Source organism: Patella vulgata, chromosome 1 (genome assembly GCF_932274485.2).
Source record: "Patella vulgata chromosome 1, xgPatVulg1.2, whole genome shotgun sequence".
Classification (NCBI taxonomy): Eukaryota; Metazoa; Mollusca; class Gastropoda; family Patellidae; genus Patella; species Patella vulgata.
The window spans coordinates 45,426,330-45,451,199 of NC_065879.2; the positions used below are offsets into that span (position 1 = coordinate 45,426,330).

General features: G+C 38.3%; 1 protein-coding gene across 2 annotated transcripts in view; it reads right to left on the minus strand.

The window, feature by feature from the left end:
- Positions 1–11,093: 11,093 nt before the first annotated feature.
- LOC126807952 (quinone oxidoreductase) overlaps positions 11,094–24,870 on the minus strand; it is an 18,653-nt gene continuing 4,876 nt past the window's right edge. For both annotated transcript variants that reach the window (XM_050532958.1, XM_050532948.2), the window contains exons 2-9: positions 21,219–21,351; positions 20,480–20,632; positions 17,937–18,100; positions 16,818–16,869; positions 16,170–16,319; positions 15,746–15,844; positions 13,648–13,743; positions 11,094–13,036 (exon numbers count right to left, since the gene is read on the minus strand). In XM_050532958.1, the coding sequence (XP_050388915.1) occupies positions 12,875–13,036; positions 13,648–13,743; positions 15,746–15,844; positions 16,170–16,319; positions 16,818–16,869; positions 17,937–18,100; positions 20,480–20,632; positions 21,219–21,341 (999 nt within the window). In that variant the 5' untranslated portion in view covers positions 21,342–21,351 and the 3' untranslated portion in view covers positions 11,094–12,874. The remainder of the gene's footprint in view (positions 13,037–13,647; positions 13,744–15,745; positions 15,845–16,169; positions 16,320–16,817; positions 16,870–17,936; positions 18,101–20,479; positions 20,633–21,218; positions 21,352–24,870) is intronic.

Below are 24,870 nucleotides of genomic sequence, written 5' to 3' on the forward strand. Positions count from 1 at the left end.
CATAGCATGTATCTGGTACTGCATATGGCTTTATCTCTGTAAAAGATTAAAGAGTGTAATTATATTAAATTATATCTGTCCTTAGAACGCCAAAGGCCACAAAAAAATAATACCTGTTTTTATGGTGTAATCATTCATTAAGTATTGTTTAATGGTCGAGAGCGAGACGGGCCGTGGCAGACACTTGCACGTGCTTTGCAATGAAATACGTCACTCGAGTTCAATATTTTACCAAGTTACGCTTGGTACATGGCCCGTACGATTATTTGAAATAATGGTACTCTAACATCAAAGGATGACGTCACATCTGTATTTTAAGTTTAAATAAATATCAATATGAGTCACTGCCAATATGAATATTTCAGTGATCTTGGGATTTGGCACTGATGGTTCCACCATGGAGTATTTTTACCCCCCAATAAAGCCCCAAAATCGGACTCGCACAACGCCTTAATTTGTTAATACTATCAACACCTTTTACTTTCACGCAGCTAGTCTTTAACTGAAATGGAATTATGTCAGAAAATTGTCGGATATAATCCTTATCAAACACAGAGAAATTTACACTCTTGCCATAGTTGGACAAAACTGTAAATGCCTTGTTTGCCCCCCCCCCCCCCCCGACCTTGTGGATTAAGAGAAATAATTTGCATAAATTGATAAGGGATGGGCCAAAGTTATTAATACCCGTGTCTACAAGGTAAATCACAGTTGTAATTTGATGCCTAATGATAATTACTTTAAAAATTCAGATCACTGCATATTAGAATATTTATCTCAAATAATTTATTATCAACTAGGTATTGGGTATCATTTTGTAATAGTTACTTTAGTAACGGATTCTTATCGAACTCTATCCTCTATCCGTTACTGGTTGATCCTATACACAACTAATTTTATTGTGAGACTTTTCCCTCACCTCGGTTCTAAGGCTATTTTGGAATCCTTACCATCTACTCTTCATCGTGCTTCTTCTTTGTTCGCCAAAAATAATCATTTCTTGCCACATCCGACACAAATTTATAATAATCTAACACTATTTACAAGTAGAATTTGGCAATCCAAAAACACAAACAAGGAATTTTTGTAGGAGGGGGTTTACCAGGTTCCTGTTAAGGACCATACTCCTCGTAATGTTTCGTTTGATTAGACCTAATCCCACTCAACACTGCCATAATGAAAGCAAATTTTTGTTCCAATTGATGACTGGTCAATAGTCCGATTAACAACCAATACCTAACCGCGTAATAATAAAATTCGGGTTTAAACAGAGCTCTAAATATGTTTACACTAGAAGAATGCCCGGCTTCGCTCGGGGGTCATAACCCCGAAACCGGAAGTGGTAGACTAACGCCACCTGGCCTATGTTACTCCCCGGTCCGAGCTACCCCTATACCACAAATTTCAGACTCGTGGCAGACCTAGTGAAGCAGCCAACCCCGAACAGACAAACAGACAGACAGACAGACAGACAAACGACTGTCACAAATATTAGTATACTAGCAGTATACCCGGCTTCGCTCGGGGGTCATAACTCCGAAACCGGAAGTGGTAGACTAATGCCACCTGGCCTATGTTACTCCCCGGTCCGAGCTACCCCTATACCCCAAATTTTAGACTCGGGGCAGACCTAGTGTAGCCGCCAACCCCGAACAGACAGACTTCGCTCGGGGGTCATAACTCCGAAACCGGAAGTGGTAGACTAACGCCACCTGGCCTATGTTACTCCCCGGTCCGAGCTATTCCTATACCCCAAATTTCAGAGTCGGGGCAGACCTTGTGTAGCGGCCAACCCCGAACAGACCGGCTTCGCTCGGGGGTCATAACTCCGAAACCGGAAGTGGTAGACTAACGCCACCGGGCCTATGTTACTCCCCGGTCCGAGCTACCCCTATACCCCAAATTTCAGACTCGGGGCAGATGTAGCCGCCAACCCCGAACAGACCGACTTCGCTCGGGGGTCATAACTCCGAAACCGGAAGTGGTAGACTAACGCCACCTGGCCTATGTTACTCCCCGGTCGGAGCTACCCCTATACCCCAAATTTCAGACTCGGGGCAGACCTAGTGTAGCCGCCAACCCCGAACAGACAGACAGACAGACAGACAGAAAGACAGACAGACAAACGACAGTCACAAATATATATATAGATAAAGTTACGTCATAACTCACGAAATTTATTACGCCCAATTAACCAGTGCGTAGCAGAATATTACAGAAAAACTAATTGCGTGACAAACGAGGCTATCCAAAACGGCTACAATGTAAACAATAATGTTTGGAGACAATCAATACTTTCACCGTTTTTAATACCTTAAATCACTGTCCAAAGTTTTAGGGAAGACACCAGATTAAAAGAAGGGCTATCATGTTGCTGTACTCAAGAGAGATTTGATTGAACGGGAGGAATAGACACAGTCCCTCAAAAGCTCAAGTATCAGAAGTCAACCCAGCAATGGTCAGAGAGGAAAATCTCTGGCCATTGCTTCAAGAATATGGTTAAGGACATTTGACAGTTGACAATGCATGATGCCATATACCGGCATACATACACACTGAGCATGTTAAAGAGAGAAATCCAACTGTCCGTTAGACGTAATTTTTTATTAGTAATTAATAGGATCACAGTGTGATTCAATATCACATTTACATCATTATTTCGCGCTTTAAATGCTCGTCCCATCCCACCATCTGATAATAAAGGATAAAGCACACGACCGGGACAATTTTTTGTGTAGCTGATCAGGGGCGGCTGGGCGGGCGACTTGGCAATTAGATCTAACCCGGAACTGTGGGTAGATATTTGTAGCGAAGACAAAGCTACAGTTGACTAGATCTATTTGTTAAGGCCAACTCATTTTTGGTCATGGTCACTGAGATGTAAGTAAGGTTAGGGAGCGAGATTGTAGGTGAGGTTTAAGAATTTGGGATGAGGTTAAGGCTCCACATAAGCACTGACCTAGGATGATGAAAATTTGGTTCGTGATATTTCCTAGATTTATAAAAAAAAATTACATGCAATACATTAGATTTATATACAATGTTGATTTCGCTGTTTTTGTTGTTGGTGGCGCTAATGGTCTTCCTTTGGTATTCTGGTATTTTTGTTTCTGGACAAAAAAGAATAAATTTGAGGCTCTGAGGTGAGAGCCACATTAGTGTGTTTCCTACTAAGGATTGGATTTTCTAAAAATGATTTTTTTCCACTATCCCGGGGTTGGGCCTGGGGATTCTTATAACTAGTTGATTTTATTTACTTAGGGTTAGGGCTAGGGTTTGATATATTGTTTTCTTTGGGTTAGGGTGAGGACTGGTGTAATTTAGTCTAATTTACTGTGCACTAGGATGTCGTTCAGATTTTTATTTTTAGAATATGCAATTATATGTTTCAGTGTGAAGATTTTCGGGTGATTTTTGATGCACAGTCTACTGCTGCGCTAAATGGGACTACAAAGGGGGCCGTTGCGCTAGCCGTATGAATAATTAGACCGGGTGGGGGGTGTTTTCATTTTGTCAATCCAGAAATTTTCTATTGTAAGCCTAAACGTTTTTTTAAAACATAAAATATATTCAACAAAGTCGCTCTTAGTCTTTTCTATTGACTGACAATGGGGTCATTGGTTGAAGTGAATTGAGACCGGTTTGCCTTTTTGGTGACTATCTGACCGGTGACCGTTAATTCTTTCCCGACGTGCATTTTGGGTCTCCCCTACGTATTGTTTGTCACGTTGTCTGCATGAACTACTACATGAAAGTTGATCTAATATTGGGATTTGTGTGTCAGATTTTTTGTTATGGAAATGGTCGGATATGTTTATGATCTTTCATGTTTGACATCTTGGGTGGCCACAAGTTTTGGTTTTAACTGCTGATTGCATATTATTTGTTTCTTTAGCGGCAAGTCCGACTAGAGTGTTTTGTTTTATACGTCGGAGATAGCGTTTGGAGTATCCCCTTTCTCTTAGTTTGCTAAATACCAAATGCTGATTCAAAGTCGGTATTCTGAGTACATGAAATCGGGGAATTTAAGATTTTATGATGCCAGTGAACGTAGAAAGGAGTTTTTGAACAATAATTGATGTGTGTCGGTTTCTTTGAAAAATACTTTAGTTTCCAATTAGCCTATGTTTTTGGTGTTGCTACTTTTAAAAACGGTAGTGTCAGTTGTATCTATGCTGTTATGAACTGCATTTGCGGTTAATTTGACATGGGAGGATTTACGATAGGCTTGCCCCTATTGCGTCTACGATCTGGTACGTGCAGATACGTTCGGACACATTTTGATACGATCAACACGATTGCTACTACTGACCACAATATATCATAGGATCACCACGATTACTCCACGATTAAAACCACGATTTCAATCGAAGCGCGAATCGTGATAGAGGGAACATCGGTCTAATGGAAAACGGGCTATAGACTAGTGTTTTGAAAGAAACTTCCTGATATTAGATAAACTTTTATATTAATAATAAACTGTTTAACATTAAACAGTTGCTATATTTCTATATATGTTTATTTTTTTTTTTCTACATAAATTCCATGTCAGTTATTAAACAATTCGTAATTTAATAGCGTATATTCATTTAAATTATCGATAACTGATAAGCATACTAGTCTCTATCATTCAGACATATATTCTACAAATATTAGTCTATAGATGTGTTGTCAATATTTGAGAATTACTAGGTCATTGGCTAGATTATCCGGCTTTTTTACATTACCAGGAGCAAAAGCTAAGGGAGGTAACTAGCCCTAAAACAAGGGGTGGACACACATGAAATTAATTTAAGAATTGCCATTTTAGAAAAATCTATTTGCATTGCCTGTTCAATATCCAACATTCTTAATTTTTTAAATGTAAAATTGTTCTCTTTAAGGACCATATCTATGGTTTTTTTTATTAATCCCAATTCGTCGTCCCCATGACATTAGCTTAAAAGTTGGCATACGCCATACAGTGTGCTATGAGGGAAATTTTGCCCGGGCAGCGGCACCATCGCCTACTCTTATATCGAATTCCAACTGCCAAGGTATCTTTTCCGTGTAAACATTGCAATGCACGTAAAAGATCCCTTGGCAGTTGGAATTCGATATAAGAGTAGGCGATAGTGCCGCTGCCCGGGCAAAATTTCCCTCATAGCACACTGTATGGCGTATGCCCGTCTTCATTAGCCCAGTATAGGAGCAGAACAGTAGGACGTTAAACCCCATTTCATTTCATTTCATTGAATTGCCGATGCGTAACCGGGAGTTGATAACCGACCCAGCCCCCCCCCCCCTTCAGCATACGTTGAAGACTAGGGGGTTCTTGGTGATCGAAACTATAAGCATACTAGAGACTCCATAGTTACTTATATATATTTCACATGGCAATGTGGTAACAAAAAGGTGGATACCAGGTTTATTTATCAACAAGCGGAACGTGACAACAAATTGAAGTGCAAATAACACCCCAGATATTATCTTTCATTTTCAAAAAACTTGTTTGATAACATTTGCAATCGCTTGGCCGCCATTTTAATTCCGATTTTCGAAAACCTTTTTTGTATTGAACCTACTCCAAATGTCAACAATTCTTAGGGAGCCGACTTTTGAATTTCGATTTTGTTTACTTCCGGTTTCACTTTGAAGTTCGTTCGACTTTGCACCTTCTATCTGGTGACCTTACCTTTCCGTGACCTTTGTATGTATGATGACCTTGGTGTCTACTAACAATTAATATAAAATAGTTCGGTCATGAAGTTTATTATAGGCTTGCCATACGAATAAATGTCTAAATAGTTGTTTATATAACATTCGAAGCCTAATTAGTTCTTATATAATGCATCCTTAATTGTTTAAGTCAATATACAATCCAAACATTTTGGTCCAAAATTCTTTTTCCGGGAGGAAATTTGGGCTCCATCCTGGTCTCGCGGGATTCCAGAAACGGGATTCGCCAAGACTTCTTATCACCTCGAACAGTTTGGTGTCCAGTGATGTTTACCTTCAAATTCACCCGATGGTGAGGCAGTAAAGGTAGATTATTGACTTTTATATCTACCATACGATATCATACCCAACCAAATTCATCACAGCAAGAAAATTTAGATTAGGAATGAACCATGTAATCAATTATCTACAGCAACAGGAAAATGTTTCTGGGGGAATAGTACAACAGTGTTAGGTATGATAATTCAATAGCATTTGTATTCGCATTTCACATAATGCAAAAATTGCAAGTTATTTTCTAGTTTGATCGGGGCCGGATTATCCTAATGGAGGCGCTGGGTACATGTGGGAGTAAGGTACAAGAGGGGAACGTGATTTGGGCTCAAGCCTATATTCACAATATTTACTCAATTTAAATTTTGTTGTGGGGGCGATTCTCACTGGTTGGGCACCAGAGCTGCGTACTTTGAACCTAGGGACCAATGGTGCACAAAGAAGATCTGAAAAAAATATAAAGATAGTTACAAACACATGTTCATAGGGACAGATACATGCCGCGTCTAACAGTCTAAAGGTCCGTTCATCCTGAACGCGGCTGTCGCATTTGATTTACATGTATTTACTTCAATTTGGGTAATTTCATTTATACTGACACCGAATACAAACGCTGTGAGATTTGGGGACGTGTGGAATACATACGTGGTCAAATTGTCAATGCACCAGTTTCATCTGCGAATTTCCTGGTTTATTGCCGCTTTCAGTACGAAAGTCGCAGTTGTCGGTGATCGCATTCGTGTTCTCACTCAATATAAATGGACCTTGTTAGTAATACCCCCATCAGACTACGGCACAGTAAGAGAATCATGTCGTGGCACACAGTAACATATACGGCCAATAACGTTCCAGCGCACGTTTTCGCAGACGAAAAAAATATTTCAATAATTCACTTGCGCGTAGGGGTCTTTAGCAGTGTTTGTGTGTGTGGGGGGGGGACCCGGAGAAAACCCACGAGGTTGGACCGGGGAATCGAAACCACGCCAGTTGACTCAATGACAGACCTTATGATAAAACGCGCACGCGCTACAAATTCGGCCATCCAAACCTCCGTGTCAGTAAAAGATACATGCGGTATCTTAAAGTAAGTAAAAAAAAAAAAAAAAAAAAAATGTCAGTAAGAGATACATGCGGTATCTTAATTACAGTTAGAAATAAAATGACAATGTTACGTACATAGACCTACCAATCAAGATAATACCAATAATGTAATAAATTGTTAGTAAAGGATACATTTGGTATTTCTTGCGTTCAGAATGCAATTTTCCGCCCTATATTTCAACCTAACCAACCTCTCAACTCTCATATCCTTCTTCCTTAAAATCATGAATATTCACCAAAACCTGGCAGAAAATGCATTTTCAAACCCTTTTCGTCGTTTCTACACTAAAAAGTCAACAGTAATCGCTGTGCAAAAGTGGGAAAAAGGAAAGTGAGAGCAGGATTAAAAATAACTCTCCCCCTACATTCATAGGCGTAGGAATATTTGGTCAGCTGTGTCCAATTGGTATCAGGTTTTCTACCCTAAAGACCATTTTTCATGGAAAGCGACACTACGGCCTACTTATTCAGGGGTTCTTTTTACGTTCACACCCGAAAAACTTTACGTTGTTCTGCACCACTGACAAGGGGGAACCACGCCGGAAAGTCGCAATGAACTTTATCGGCCAACACCGGTATCGAAAACGGGATCTCCAGGACAGCGAGCCAATGTCTTACGCACTAAGCCACCTCGGACCCGGGGAAAACAGGCAGCCCTACTCCTTGTTACGTACACACTGGAAATCAAAATTCCGCCAGTGACTCTATGACAGACCTTATGATCTAAATCCGTTAATCGCGCTTACTAGTATGTAGTCAGAAGAACCATTCTTATTTACTTGGACAAATCACAAGCTCTGTGCTTAAAATAAAATTAAGTATAAAGAATGAGTTTATGCCTACATTGAACTGAGCTTATACAAATTAACATTCTTTCATACATGTTTTGTTTAACGTTTATTAAAAAAGAATGAATAGAATGGAATCTTTGTTTTGATATTATAACATTACATTGGGGCACTATTCTGGTCACAAGAACCAAAAGGACTATCCTGGTTACGGGCTTCCAAATAACGGATCTGATACTCTCCGGTTTCTTCTTTCTTGAACTAAAAGTATTGAAGTCCATATTGAAGTTAAAGAAAGGAGAAACCACTAGAAAACACGCCTTGAACTCGAGAAACCGTATTGTTCTATATGAATACGTGTTGTTAATAAAAAAAATAGTAACGACAACCACGAGCCTAGAACTCAGACCTACAGAGTGTCTGTTCCGGCACTTGTACAGACTGGCAAGAGCCAAAGGTACCTCTTAAGGTATGCCGGTATATTAGATTCAAAATTCTAACATGCTATCGTCTAATTTCTAACTCCTATTCATGTAATTACTCTTCTATTCATGTAATTTCTAAATTAAGACATCTTTATTTGTTCAGTGTAAATTTTAATTCTGTTTCAACTTAGTTCTATTAGTATGACGAAAAATGTCTACTCCATTGTCGCTTTACATGTTTCAAAATTCTAAATTTGTTCAATGTTCATGATTAAAATCATGATTATGACGTCGTTTGGTGTCGCCACCGTGTGCTCAATTTGGCGATTTGGCACCTGATATACCCGGACCATTATGTTGATACAAATGACTCGCTCTTCGTCAGATTGAATAAGGCGACAACCCGACATCAGGATAACCTGCTCTAATACGTCAGACTCGCTCCTACGTCACTCCTTTTCTGACTTGCATATTGAAGTCAGAAAAGCGCAGTGACGTAGGAACAAGTCTGGGGTCATTTAGAGCAGGTTGTCCAGTCTAGAGATAACGTTTCGTCTTTTTGATGGGACGAAAAATCGAGGTTCCGGAATTAAGAGTGGGCCGTAGCGCCGCTATCCGAGCAAAGTTTCCCTCACAGTACACTGTATGCCCGTCTTCATTAGCACAGTCAGAGCAGAAACAGTAGGACGGTAAACACAATTTCATTTCATTCAATTTTCCTACTTTTCTGCACCAATCGGGCTATTGAAGATAGGCATACGCTATGCAGCGTGCTATGACGGAAATTATCAATGAACCGTGGCATTTCTTCATCGAAATTCAACTGTGAAGGATCCTTTTATGTGCACGCCAATGTGTAAACGAGAGCTTGTTTTTTTTTTGTCCCATCTACACAACTAGACACAGTACTTTGCCAGACCCTTTGTCCTGCACTACCGACATGGAGAAACTACGCTGCAAAATCCCGGGGAACTTTCTTGACCAACACCTGGATCAGTGTATTATAATCATAGTACTGAGAAGAATGTGGCCGATAACCCGACACCATGACATCACGACAACTCGAAAACCTCGACACCACGACAACCCGACATTTTAACCCGACAATACGACATTTGTACGCGACATTACGACATTTTTGATGTCGTGATGTCGGGTGAAAATGTCGTATTGTCGGGTTAAAAATGTCGTGACGTCGGGTTGTTGGGTTGTCGGTTGTCGTGGTGTCGGGTTAAAATGTCGTGATGTTGGTTTGTCGCCTTATGAAGGGCGACACCACGACATCACGACATGATACCAACCAGCCACCATTTAAACAACATTTGTTCATTTCTTTGAAGACAAGTGCAGGATTTCGAGAATTTTATTTGATTTTTTTTCACAGTTGAGCCAATTAATATCTATATGCTGTTGGTCTTTATTCTTTTACTTCTCTAAAAAATATTTTTTTTTATACCATCATCCGAACGACCAGCCACTGTCCGTGCCAGACCCCCTTCCTGTATCAATAACAAGGGAGAGAGAACCACGCCGGAAGATATCGGTTATATCATAGAAATATATATCTATGGGTAATATATATAATATCGTCAGCTAGTATACACACGGCCAAACTAGGCTTTATAATATTTCTGGCAATTATTAGTTCCGTGCCTGTGATTTGTGAAGGCTGCCGTTATTGTAGGCCGGGACAGTGTCTAGTCGTTCGGGCTAAATTTCCCCCATGCCACACTGTATGGCGTAAATCCGTCTTCATTAGCCCAGTTGGTGTAGAAAAGTAGGACGATAAACCCCATTTCATTTTTGTTTAATTTCGTCAAGGACACCGCTAACTATGAAATTCCGTATCGCTTTATGCAACTTGAATAATATATTGTTGGAAAAAAAAATAATCATAAAGTCAGTCAGGTCGGTATAATGAAGAAACAACTTTATCGTTATCCACATGAACAGCCGTTTCATCCCACAATATGGGATTTCTAAATTTATATCTTTGAACCATTTCAAGAACAAGTTTATCATTATAAAGTGACATTTTTGTTAGAGCAGTAATAGAATACAGATCAGCAGTATATTAACAATATTGGCTTAACTGTGAAAACAAAAATCATATAAAATTCTCCAAATCCTTCACTTGTCTTAAAAAAAATAAATGAAAAAATGTTGTTTAGCTTATATTTGAAATAGTATTTGCCAACCATATCACATTCGATGTTGTTTACAGTCTCAACATCGATTCCCCGGTTGTACGTGACAACCCCATCTCCAACCATCAACCAGACGTAGAGCGAGTCGTTTATATCAAACATGATGGGGCGACGACAATATACTTCCACATGAAAATGTGGGCGTATAAAAACATGTTCCTACGAAGAATGCTTAAGTGGGCAAATTAAATGAAATGATTTCCACATAATAAACATAGTTTGGTTCCATCGGAATGGCTGCCCCAGGTGGTGAGGTAGAACGTTTACAACGAAGTCTCCCCACGAACTGTAACTCCAAAAATACCAGTACCACTACCATACATGCGGAACTAAACGCTTTCTTGACGTGACACACTTTTTTAAAAAGGGAGGGGACTGTCTTCAAATACTTGCTTATTTGGAGTTAAATAGATCACAAAAAAAGCGGCCAATAGTTCTGTGGTGCATCTGATTAAAAAAAAATAATTTGGCGACCAAAGAGCGTGGGCCCTGCTATCAAATAATTGATTTTTATGGAGTCAAATTACCCCCAAATGGCCATTAGTTCCTAGGTATCGGGGGTGATTTTATGACCAACTATATAACCAAATGAAATCGTTTAATACGGAATATATGCTAATTTACAATTACATGATATCAATATTTACTTTTGACAAGGTTTTATTTTTCGTTAATATTATGGAAGCACATACGATCGACAGATTTGCACAAAATTGACTTTCCAATTTAGTAACATTCAGAATAAATTAATTTGGGAACAATAATGGGTTAGACGCTAATGTAATAGTACACCATAAAGTAACTGACAGCTGATCTTAAGATGTGCGAAATTCTGTGGCACACTTTTTCATTCCGAAAATTTAAGTTTCTGGACATTATTATAAGCTGCCCGCTAGTCCTGAAATGACATATTTGTGGGGAGTGGTTGTTAAACTCTCTCTCTCTCTCTCTCTCTCTCTCTCTCTCTCTCTCACACACACAATATTATTACGGATAAATCTTTCACTTTGGGCTTAAAACATCCCTTTTGATGATGATAGTGCTAACATACATACAGGAAAAGATTTCAAAACGTTTCTTCGACACTTAATCATGAGCGTAAAATTGGTAAATACAAAATTTATACCGGAATTTTTCTGTTTTACAATAACAGTGCGTGTAAGGGCGGATATGGTACCAACGATATGTAGGGTGTGGAGGGTAGCATTTATACAGTATTTGGGTTACATATCACAATTGTTTCCCCCCGAGCTTTTAAACATATATCTGGCGATCTTTATCCATCCAATTTGGTTTTATACTTTACTTTCTATTTTGTTTGAAATAACCACGGACAAACTTTTCTAAAGTAACCACCAAAAAAGGATGCACATAATTTTCACACAAAATCGCTAGTTACACACTATCAACAGGATATAAAATTCTACAGGAACTACCAAAACGCAATAGACATAATTTGGACTCAAAATAATTAGAGTTACACACTTCGAAAACAATATAAAAAAAATCACCAACATGTAAACATTTTAATAGTTTTAATAATCTTGCTCCATGGGACAGTATTCCTCTAACATATCTTGGTATTAATTTTTTTTTTATGTGTCCATCAACTCAATAATAAACGTAATAATCTGAACCATCATCTTTGTAAATGTTAAATCTACACTTCTGCAGGTCTATATTTAGGCTTCAAATGTTATATAAACTATTATTTAGACATTTTAGTCCCACGGAAAGCCTATAATCAACTCTCTAGGCTATGGATGGTAGAGATTTAAAAGGATTTGATATCCGCGAGATTTAAAATTTAACAATAAAATGGATACTCGAGACTTAGTTTCGGTTGTCAAGTAACACTACCGTTTGTACGATATTAAGCAACCAAAAACTGATAACTTCAATGTATTCATTTTTAATTATCTATTTTCGAACTCTTACAGCACGAGCGGCCAGCTCTTTATCTTATTCTTTAATAATGCACCATTAAGAATTGGCATAAACAAAAATAAATAATAGCTTAAATGACGATGGCGTAATATACCGAATATAATGTGCATCATAATTAAGGGTCAATGAAAACTGTGTTAAAAGTAATAACAATTATCGGTTTAATAAAACCCTGTTTATATACATGTATACCGTGAATTATTTTCGCAGACCGAACCTTCACCTGATTAAATTGGCAAGAGAAAAGGTGAGGTAATTTCGATTTCACTTATGCAAATACCTAGTGACAAGAGAGTTTTAATTGAATCTTTATAAATTTAACAACAAAATAAACAACAACAAAACAAAGCCGGAGATCATGAATTTTGGTCAAAAGCTGTGAGTGACTGTGACTTAGTATATCAAAGTTTGAATTCTACAAAGTAAGAATTATTTTCCCCATAGCTCCAGAATTATTAATGACAGTATCGTGGGCTTTCGCAGCTTCTTCTATAGGATATTTTAAGCCAATATGAGGCTTTAACCAACCGTGAGTTATCCCCGCTTCCACTGCACTATTAATTTCTCTCCATTCTGCCTGAAATTCAGAAAGAAGACACATGAGTTAATTCAAGTCCAGGGTTAGAGGTGTGTTTAACTAGTATTTTAAGTCTTAAGACCAGGGTTAAATTTGTGTTTAACTAGCATTTTAAGCCATTTTTTGAGTTAATCCAAATCCAGAGTGTTTAACTCGTATGTTAAGTCTTAAAAGGGCATTATGGAAGATTAGATAAAGAGTATTAGATAATAGTTAATAGTTAATAACTAGATAACGTAAAGGGAATATGCTGAAAATTTAAGTCAAATTGCTCCATTCATTACTAAAGTCGGTACGATAAAAAACATAGTCTAGACTATACACTTTTGGATTAAATCATCGCTGAGCAGCAAATCAGATTCAAATCCAGTGAAAATCCGACATATAAGATGGCATCGAGAGATGATTAAGGTCTTTTCATGTTAATAAATGTCTAATTTATAGTTTATATAACATTTCAGGCCCAAAGAAGGAGAAACACTGAGCACAGCTCCTAGAAAATATAAATCCTCAATATAAAAGAAAAGTTACGTTCATTGATGCTGTTAAGTTTTTAATAGTAATACATAATTGGGGACATCCACAAAGATTTAAAATAATGATGTTCCTACCTCTGGAGCATTCATTAGAACCATACCAGTTATAGTACATTCACTTTTCATGGTTAATCGTGGGTTAATTTCTACAGTCCCTCGGCAGCCAATCACCTAAGATAAAAAAAATCCAAATAAAACGTCTTAGCCTGGTTGCCAAACCCACTTCAAGTGAACCTGGAAATTGTATACAAAGTTTTTTAATGATTGATTTTAGTAGCCCGGGGTGTACTCTTTCGGAATCTGTCGGGTGAACCTCGGTCACCCTTCAGCGTTTTGAGAAATTCAAGATGGCGTCCAAGACGGCCGCCACATCAAGATGTTTGTTGAACATTTAAAAAAAACAAATTCTACCCGCAAAACAGGAACATAACCTCCACAAAACTAGGTAATATCCAGTTTAATCCTTTAGTCGTGTTTCTGGCTGCAACCTGTGACAGCACAAGCGCAAAATATTGTATATTCTAAGCCATCCCTAGTGCAGCTACAAGCACACGTATTACATGAGCTGTCACTCATGCATCCACATCGGATGAGCCATATGACAGACTCTGGAGCACATTGGCCTGTTGTAGTGTTCTCGATTTAGTATCCTTTTCCAAGCAATACAGTTCCAGATCAAGTTCCGATGGATTACAATCTTCCAGTGAACTCCACACAATAGCTTGGTGATGAGCTCGTGTTACGTTCTCTGCAAATGTATCATTGTTTGAACTAGACTACATGGTTTGGATGGGAATAATAACGATACATTTCCAGGTTTTAGATTTCTAAACCCTCCAGCGTGTTTCAGACATAGATTTCTAGAACTCTGTCCATAACAAGCTTACATAAATACACTTCCAAACTTTCAAAGCTGTGACTTTTCCCACGACCTAGACGCTTGTAACCGTGTCACATCCAGTAAGAGCATGCGCTGGCAGGATTTCAATGATAATTGACATGTGTTTCTCCTTAGTTTAACCAGTGTCAACGGTTGTTCTTTCCTAGATTGGTGATTCCACATAAGCTTGTTATGGACAGAGCTCTTGCAAATCGATGACTGTAACACACTGAGGGGTATAGGCATCCAAAACTGGAAATGTATCGTCATCATCCCCACCTAAACCGTGTAGTCTAGCTCCAACCAATGATGCATTTGTAGCGAACGTAAAAATATGTCATCGCAAAGTTATTGTGTGTGGCGTTCACTGGAAGATCGGAAAGCGCCAGAACTTGACCCGGAACTGTATTGCTTGGAGGACACTAAATTGAAAACATTACAACCGGTCAACTTGCCCCGGAGTCTGTCATGTGGCTCATCAGATGTGGATGCAAGAGTGACAGCTCATGTAGTACGTGTGCTTGTAACTGCACTAGGAATTGCTTAGAATATACAGTTTTATGCGCTTGTGCTTTCACAGGTTACAACCAAAATCACGACTAAAGGATTAAATTCTATATTACATAGTTTTGTCCAGAAATATATAGTTTGTTTTAGATATAGTTTGGTTCGGTAAAATAATGACCCCAAAACGCCGCTAACGAGTTAAAGGGTCATATTGTCTGGCATGTTTGATTTTACTATCATCTAATCACCCCACAACATAATGAACGATTTCAGTGTATTCCTTAACCACCAAAACATACGGTTAGACGCCAACATTATCATTCTAGACTAAATACTATAGGAGTTATAGGGGATAATTTGAAATGGCAGCCGTCTTAGACGCCATCTTGAATTTCTCAAAACGCTCAAGGGTGACCTAGGTTCACCCGACAGATTCTGAAAGAGGACAACCTAGGCTACTAAAATCAATCATAAAAAAAATTTGTATACAATTTCCAGGTTCAGCCATAGTTCTGCCAGACTATCTGTAGGCATTTTGTCATTGCAACTTAATCTGTCGGGTTAATTCTAAAGACCAAAAACAAAACCGTTTCGGAATTTGTCAATGAACAGATATTCCACAGCAGACCACATTACTTACAAGCAAGGACAGATTGTTGGTATCCCTTTCGTTTGGATATCTCATATTCACAATTGCTTCTTACAAAATAATGATTCGACTATCAAATAAACAAAACATTTCATTAATATACCATACAAATAATGAAAAAATATGGGATACATTACTATTATTCTGCCTTGATATTTAATTATCTCCAAATCTTTTCCTAAATTAACATTGGATAACATCTCTAGTATGACGTCTACTCCACCTGGTATAACTTCCTGTAATGGTACACGCAAATGATATAATGGCATGGTACAGTTATATATAGACACATGTTGCCAGAGAATATACTACAATTCAATATTGAATTCTTAAACTTCAACACCCATCCTACGCGTTTAACCCCGTTTAGGAGTAGACTGTAACACATAATTTACTGTCATTTTGTTTATGCAGTTTACTCCTTGTCATTTCTACACATATATTTAAATAAAACACCAAATTGACCTGTATTGTCCATGCAATCAATTTTTCTATAAAAGAATCAATAATTCAACCCACTCTTATTTTGTTCCTTACTGTTTAAAAATTAAATCAACTTACAGTTATTTTATTCATGTACCCTTCTTCCCTGTGATTGAATACAAAATCAGCCCCATTGTCTTGGATTAATTTCATTCCTTCCGGTGTACCAGCTGTTCCAATGACCTTTAACCCTATAGATTTAGCCAGTTGCACGCTGGCTAATCCAACCTATAATAATAAAAGATCCATAATTTACCATAATACATAAAAACTTTAACGCCACATATTAAACTAATAATAGATTTTATCCCTAAAATTAAACCCCAGCTAATCTTGAACTTCAGATAGTTAAGGTTTCAATACATAACTATCCATTTGGTTACATATCAAAATAATGCTGGAAGTATATTTACTACCAAAGACATTACGCCTTTCCAGATATCTAAAAGGGACCGTTTTGACAAGCTACCAATTTTAAACATAGGGTATCAAAGACAGGTTCAATGGTTGACGTTCTTTACTAATTAACATATCTAATATGTCGTGTGCGCATTGGTAATTAAGTTTATGTTCTTATTATCGTGGTCATTACAAATATCACACTTTTAGATAAAACAACAAAGTTAGAGTTTGGCATATATAAGCTAATTGAGGGAATATATTTTTAATTATTAGTTTGAACAATTGATCAGGGTAAATATTTCAGATGAGAGAACAATAACTTACAGCCCCACTGGCTCCATGTACCAACACCGTTTCACTTGCTTTAGCTTTAGCCCTAGAGAATATATAAAATAAACTATCAACGGAGCTCAATTTATTCTAAAATACAAAACATGTTTCTTAAATAATGGGATTTTCCAGCGCAGTTCCTTCTTTTTCAAGGTCCCGCGTACACATTGGAGTGCACGTTAAAGATCCCTTGACAGTTGGAATTCAATATAAGAGTAGACCGTAGTACAGCTGTCCGGGCAAAATTTTCTTCACAGCACAATGTATGGCCTATGCCTGTCTTCATGAGCCCCATCGGAGCAGAACAGTGAGCCGTTAAATCCTTTTTCAATTCATTTCATTTAAATAATGCTACTAATCGTCGATTCTCCATTCGTTTGATTGACCCAACCATACACTGCCGTACTACGTCATTGTTTTTGTAAACACGGACTACCTGGTTTCCCCGATTTAAATGAGGTTTTGGTATAAGTTCAAAATTTAGCTGCAATCATCACGATTTTTAGAGGAATAAGGCAACAGTACGTCAATTTACCAACTACGATGCCTCTGGATTACCTCTTTTGTGCCATGTAATTGTATCTTGCTAGACACACAGCAGCATGCCTGCCAAAGTTGGTTTAAATTTATTAAGTAGTCTTATGAGATTTTGTCGAAAATACATAAATCTATCCAATCAAGATTCCCCCGGCCCATACTATCAGGTCAAGAATCTTTGAACAAATCTGAATACCACGTCAAGTCCAAAAACTATATAGAAAAGCGTCAGCAAGTCATCACACCTACCAAATTTTGTTGAATCCACCAAACGGTTTGAAGAAAAAAAAAACATAATTTGCCATGCCCTGTCCTGCTCCCGTTCACCAAAAATCTTTCAATCATTCTAACAAATTGTTATTATGATCATCGACGGATGGTTCATGCCAATTCTCAAATAATTTTTAAGATTACTTAAATTAGTCACCTATAGGGGCAAGCAACTTCATCTGAACAAGTCTCAATAAATACCTCCCAGGCAAAAATACGTGTGGTTGAAATCCATCAACATTAAGGAGAATAAACTCGAACGGAAGGCAGACATAAATGAGCTAAAAGGGGAATTTAACAATCTACCTTATAACAAGGGCTCTGTAAGCTGTAAAATAAGGCACCCCTATTCCTGCTCCTTCATCAAAACTTAGGTTATCTCCCAGATGTCCGACATATAATGAATTGGCTACCGTGTATTCAGCATAAGCCCCAGATATAGTTCTTACAGTAAAAACACGATCCCCTATCTTGTGTAAATATAAAATAAGATGTGTAATTTAAAACAAATGGTTGTCATGCAAGATACGCCCACATTTTGAAAGAGATTGCAGAAAACAAGCCAAAAAAGGCGATTTTCCGTACAATCAGTGGCCATAATCCAGGAAGTGACGGTCCAATACGCGCGAATGTCGAAATGAACTGAGATCCTTGAGATATAAACACATATTTTAAATTTCAACAAAATAGGATACAAATTGTGACCTCTAGAGTGTCCACAACCTTGGTATTACATATTTTGACAATATTTAAACGGCTTTTAAAATCGGATAAAAATTGTATCTTCTAGAGCGTCCACAAGCTAAAAACGCTCTTTTTCGTGCAATCAGGGCCCTTAATCCAGGAAGCTACGGTTCGATATGCGTGAATATCGAAAGGGATCGAGATCTTGTGCGATATAAAAATATATTTTAAGTTTTGTCAAAATCGGACAAAAATTGTGACGTCTAGAGGGTCCACAACCTTGGTATTATATACTTTTACACTATTTGTATACGGTCCGATTTTCACGAAATTCAAACCCAACCACCACTAGTGTGAACAGTGATATATTTAAACGACTTTTGAAAATCAGATCAAAATTATGACCGCTAGAGGGTCCACAAGGTAAAATTGCGATTTTTTCGTACAATCAGGGACCATAATCCAGGAAGTTACAGTCCGATATGCGCAAATATCTAGAACGGGACTGAAATCTTTAGGATATAAAGAAGTTTCATCATTCATCAAAATCGTGCCAAAATTGTGACCTCTAGAGGTTTCACTTAAACACTATTTGCGTAGAGGGAGTGGCCATTTTGTCGAGCAGTTTCGGTCCGATTTGAACGAAATTTAAACGTAAAGGTGATATATTCAAATGTTTTGTTTAAATCGGATAAAAATTGTCTAGAGGGAACACAAACTAAAAAAAGTAAAACCAGGGGCAATAATCCAGGAAGTTACGGTCTGATATGAGCGAATATCGAAAGAAACCTAGATCTTTGGGTATAAACATTGTATTAATATTGCTAGAATTTTTGCTCTTATAATTAATGATAGCATTATATTGTATTAATTAATATCTCTGGCAAGTTAGCAGATTCACATATTTGTACTTAAATTAGGTTAGCGAGTGAGTGACAGATGGACACATAAAAGAGTTATAGAGCCAAAACATAGCTGGTTGTATGTGTCGATAAAATACCACGAGATTACAGTGCTTGGAAATTTACTAATTACATCATTTGTCTAAAGTAACCAATCATAATCAGTAATTGCACAGGTTCAGGGTCATGAGTAGCTTACTCTGTGCGTGATGTCCATATGTCCTACAAAAGAAATCATGGCAAACTTTTAAGGCGGATTTTCATTAGATTCCGGAGAGATTACCATCTGAGTGCAATTTCTATCAGCAGAACCACTGGATGAGGTTTGAGAGAATGACTTTATTCTATTATGCATTGTACCATATGTATGCAGCTATGATATATAAAATGTAAAAACGAACTGTTACATTGTTATTCCTTGAAAGACAAACGTCTTAAGAAAACAGTAAGAAGTAAATACACAACGTGAAGGGGAAGCAAAGACAGCTAGAGACAAATTCTAAACGATCACAAGGCTACTAAGATATGTAGTAAGAAAAGATGCATGTGTCGTACGTAGGATGTTCGGACCGGTAAGGGTCACCCGCTCTCCACGTCTGAGAGAAGACCCATGGTGCTACAACATACCCTTCAAGTTTCATCAAAATCGGATAAAATTGTGACCTCTAAAGTGTCCACAAGCTAAATACGTGATTTTTCGCACAATCAGGGTCCATAAACCATAAAGTTACAGCCCCGCATATGCCCATATCGAAAGGACCCGAGGTCTGTTTCGAGAAAATCAGATAAAAAATTGACATGTAGAGTGTTCACAAACAAAACGGACGTCCGGACGGACAGGGATGGCGGCAATATACGTCCACATAAAACGTAATATTGCCGCCATCCCCGTCCGTCCGGAAGTCCGTATTGTTTGTGGGCGTATAAAAAATAATGATTATCGTGAGTATATATTGGTTATGCATGTTCCTTTGTACTCGGATGATTTATTGACATTGTGGGACTAAACGTACAGCGATTGGGTCATAATGCTTTTAGAGTAAAATGCAGATTTAATTAAATAAAAAGCTATGCGATGCTTAATGGACTGTATTCTTTGATATTCGATATCCTTATCTATTTAACAATTCAAAATATTTATTAAATAATCAGACTGGCAAACAACTCAATTTGAACATTAATGTACGTAGCTTGTGGGTAGTGTAAAATTATTCCGTTGAGTTCTAAACCTTCAAAAACGTAAATGCACAAATTCAACCTTACCTTGAAATTTTCTACATTCTGTCCGACTTGTTCAATGATGCCAGCAGTATCCATACCCGGTGTATAAGGTAATGCTGGTAGGGCGCCATAGTTACCTGCCCTGATATAGGCATCGACAGGATTTACACCCGCAGCCCATACCCTGATCAAAACCTAAATATATATACATAGTTTAAACGCCCACACAAAGCGTCACTTCGTAAAATAGTGAGAGAGAGAGAGAGAGAGAGAGAGAGAGGGGGGTCAACGTCCCACATGACAGGAATGACAGACCTTATGATACAACGCGCACGCGCTAACTATTCGACCATCCAACCCCCAATGAAGATGGGATTATGTGATGCAGTATACTATGAGCAAATATTTGTCCGATAAGTGCCGCTTCACTTATTTCGAGTTATGTTACCTGCAAGCCAACGTGAACACGGGACCTCGGTTTTTCATCCCATAAATGCGACTAGACGATGCTCCTTGCAAATTCCCCCCCCCCATCCCCACACCCTGCACCACCGGCAAAGACATGACTCTACCAACAACGGGGGCGAATCGAGACCCCGGGATAAGTGAGCAAGCGCCTAATTGCTGAGCCACCTCGGCTCCAGTTATTTTAATTATCTAATAATTAATGAATGAATGAGCGGGTGGTGATTTTCCAATGGACCAGTTACTAAACTCACATACTGAAATGGGATCATCGATAATTATGGTCCCAAACAAGTCCTCTTTTGTTATAGTTTACCTCATTATCACCATGGGTAGGTATAGGTGTTCCTGTATCTAGTTTCAACACTTCAGGTCCACCAAATGAAGTAACTCTAATAGCTCTCATGATAGCTGCCGTTAAATTTTTCCTTATAGACATCAACGTTAACCTGGAAAGAAAAAATGTCTATAGCATCACAGCTGTCTTATTTGGCACAACATCTATTATGCAACTAGCTCGGGGATCCTCCACAGCCAGAATCAATAAACGATGTGACAATACTTACCGTGATTATGCTTACCGTTGGTCGTTTTCAACTTTAGGTTGTGTAAATAAAAGGCAAATGTTGCAATGTTGTAAATAAATAAATATGTTTATAAACTTAGTTTATATAACAAGTGTCTAATTTACAACATATACATTATAATTTAAGTATTAACCCTTGACTACACTTTAAATATAATAAATCTACACGCCAGCTATTTCGCTTGCACGTTTTAAGTACAGGTAATATCTTACTGAGTTCTGGGTTAAATATATAGCCTACTTTAAAGACAAAATTATTGGAAGCGCAGAATGAAACGTCGGTTTGCACTTCTAGCAGCAACACGAGACATGCAATATCGCTGCATGAAGGAGATATGCCATTGAATGGCTGTTTGTGGGATCCATCTCCTCTTTCCTTAAAATGCGAGTTCCATTTGAAGGAGAATTTGCATTTGGGGCATCAGGAAAAGGCGACGTCCAATATTGCCTCGCAGGTGTTCGATTTGTGAGAGAGACGTCTGGCTATTTGAACACCGACACATTGGCATAAGAAGACGATGCCTAGACGCGCTATATGCGCTTGAGAATTATTATTCTGAAACCATGTGCAAACCTGCGCCTGGACATGTCCGGGGAATATATCTACCAAATTTTGTTGAAATCCATCAAGCGGTTCAGGAAAAATAAAGTCACATTTCGTTTCGTGAAAAAATATTGTTTACTTCATACGGTCTAACTAGCAAATTATTATATCAGCATGTTTAACGGCAGGTGACGTATTTACGACATTACATAAAATATTCCTAGGTGCGTTATGATGACCCAATTGATATCTGGTTTTGTTCTGCGCCTCCAAACACAAGCTTGTTAGAGTGCCCTAAAATGCTCTAACCAGTGGCGGCGCCGGGGGGGGGGGGGGGGCATTCCACTAATCTGGTCTGTTTGCCCCCCCCCCCCAATAATTTTAGAAAATAAAAAAAAGTATTTGTGATACGTTTCGGTAATCAATACCTTCTACGGTGAATAAATCCCACATCCCCACTTAGTCATAAACTTGCATGTTGTAGAGCATTTCCGACAGTCTATTTTTTTTAATTTTCTTGGCGAGGTCCCCAATGGACTCGCTACTTTGGCGCTCACAAGGGGAATTCGTTGAGGTTCGCAAATCCGTTCGTTTAACATTTTGTTCTCTAGTCGGATAAACTAGTGATCAGGCGACGAACGGTATCTGGGCAGATCTATTTATCTCGACGATCGGTGCCTGACAGAATACTGTAAGACAGCATTTCCGGCAGTCTATTTTTCAAAATTTTTGGGGGGAGGACTCCCTACTTTGGCGCTCGTGAGTTGGCTTCGTCGTGATTCGCAAGTCCGTTCGTTTGACACTTTACCTCATCGATCAGTGCCTGAAATACTGCCAGGCTGCATTTCCGGCAACTTGTTTTTCAAAAATTTTTGGGGGAGGCCCCCTACCCCTAGTTGAATCTCGTGCCTTTTCCCCCTTAACCTTGAACTTTGCCCCAGCTTTGCCCCTCCAATCACCGACGGCTGGCGCCGCCACTGGCTCTAACAGCCATAGTTAAGTACTTATTAATCTATACTAATATTTGTGACTGTCGTTTGTCTGTCTGTCTGTTTGTCTGTCTGTTCGGGGTTGGCGGCTACACTAGGTCTGCCCCGAGTCTGAAATTTGGGGTATAGGGGTAGCTCGGACCGGGGAGTAACATAGGCCAGGTGGTGTTAGTCTACCACTTCCGGTTTCGGGGTTATGACCCCCGAGCGAAGCCGGGCATTCTTCTAGTATTAGATAATTTATCCTCCCATTATCATAATTGTTAAATTATTTAATTGTGTTTTAATTTTCTCTAATGACTTAATGTAGGCTGGTAACAGGATCCACCATGTGAGTTGAAAAATGCCATTTTAAAAACTACCCATAAGTTCAGTTACTAGATACATGTAACACGGAAGAAAAAGTAATAGATTAACTTATATAATCCTTTAGTGGCATTTAGCAATTGGAAACATAACAAAACTATACAGTTATATGGGACAACAATCACTGGTTTATTATACACAAGCACGACGTTTCGATAAGTATTCTCTTATCGTTATCAAGCACAATGACATTTAGTAAACTCGAGGGTCTATATATATGTACAATGCGAAACCATTCTTATTACTAATCATTAGAAGAGTTCAACCAATTAACAGACATATTTAACATCAAAGACCTGAAAAGCACCGTGTGATGACAAGGATATAGTTGTACATGAACCTTAAAACCACCCTGATATTGAAAAAGAAAAATGATTAGGGGGAAACCATACATTAAACAAACAGTATATAACAGATAGAGCTTATAAACACACGGTCTTGTAAATAAAACCACATTCACAAAATGTTATGAAAACAAAGCATAATAGCACTAAGATAACACAATAAACTGATCCAAGGGTTTGAAGGATCTAATATAGGCTTATTATAATATACTAAGTAAACATAGTAATCACAATTCAAGGTGTTAAAGTTCAGAGAATATATGTTATTAAAATTTAATAACTGGGGGGGGGGGGGAATCAAAAATATACATAATTAAAAGTGATAACTGGGGGGGGGGGGAGAAAAATCCATTAGACCACTTGTATGTAACTGATAAGGGCTTATAACACCGGATCTTGACTGAAAAGTAATTCAGCATAATATCACAATAACTTAAAAGGTTATTAAAACACAGCATAATAGCACTAGGATAACACAGAAATCGCGAGCTAAGGCGTTGTAGGTTGATATTGGGCTAAAACTGATTGGACTAGGTTAACATAGTGATGTGCGATTAACGTGTTGTAAGTTCAAAAATAATTATTGAGAGTTAATGGTTACCCATTGTAGGGTAATTGACTGATTTGATAACTTCATCATATGCCCTCGGAATAAATAGTCCCAAATCTTTGTTTAATTCAGGAGAAAATCTTTTGATGTTAATGGCTTCTTTTAACTTCCTAATTTTCTTATTGTTTTGGTTAGCAGCCAGAATTTTTACCTTATCCCAGTCTATTTTGTGTCTTGGATGGTCTTTCAAGTGTTCGGCTATGGCTGATATGTTGGTTGGGGCTTTGGACTTGTGTTCTGAAATTCTTTTATCCACTGGTCTTTTGGTTTCCCCGATATAGGTCTTATCACATGAGCAGCTAATTTTGTAGATGGCCCCTTTTGGTTGCACAGGAGTGGTAGGTTGCAGTTTTCCACTGGCGTTTAAGATCTGTTTGAGGGATGTGGGGATCGAGAAGGACGTGTCAATGTTGGATTTCTTTAGTAATCGGCTGATCTGGTAAGTGAGATTTCCATGGAATGGTAGGGTGATTCTGATAGGGGAATTTTCTTGTTTCTGTTGGTTGCTTATGCTGTTTTTTAGGGTGGC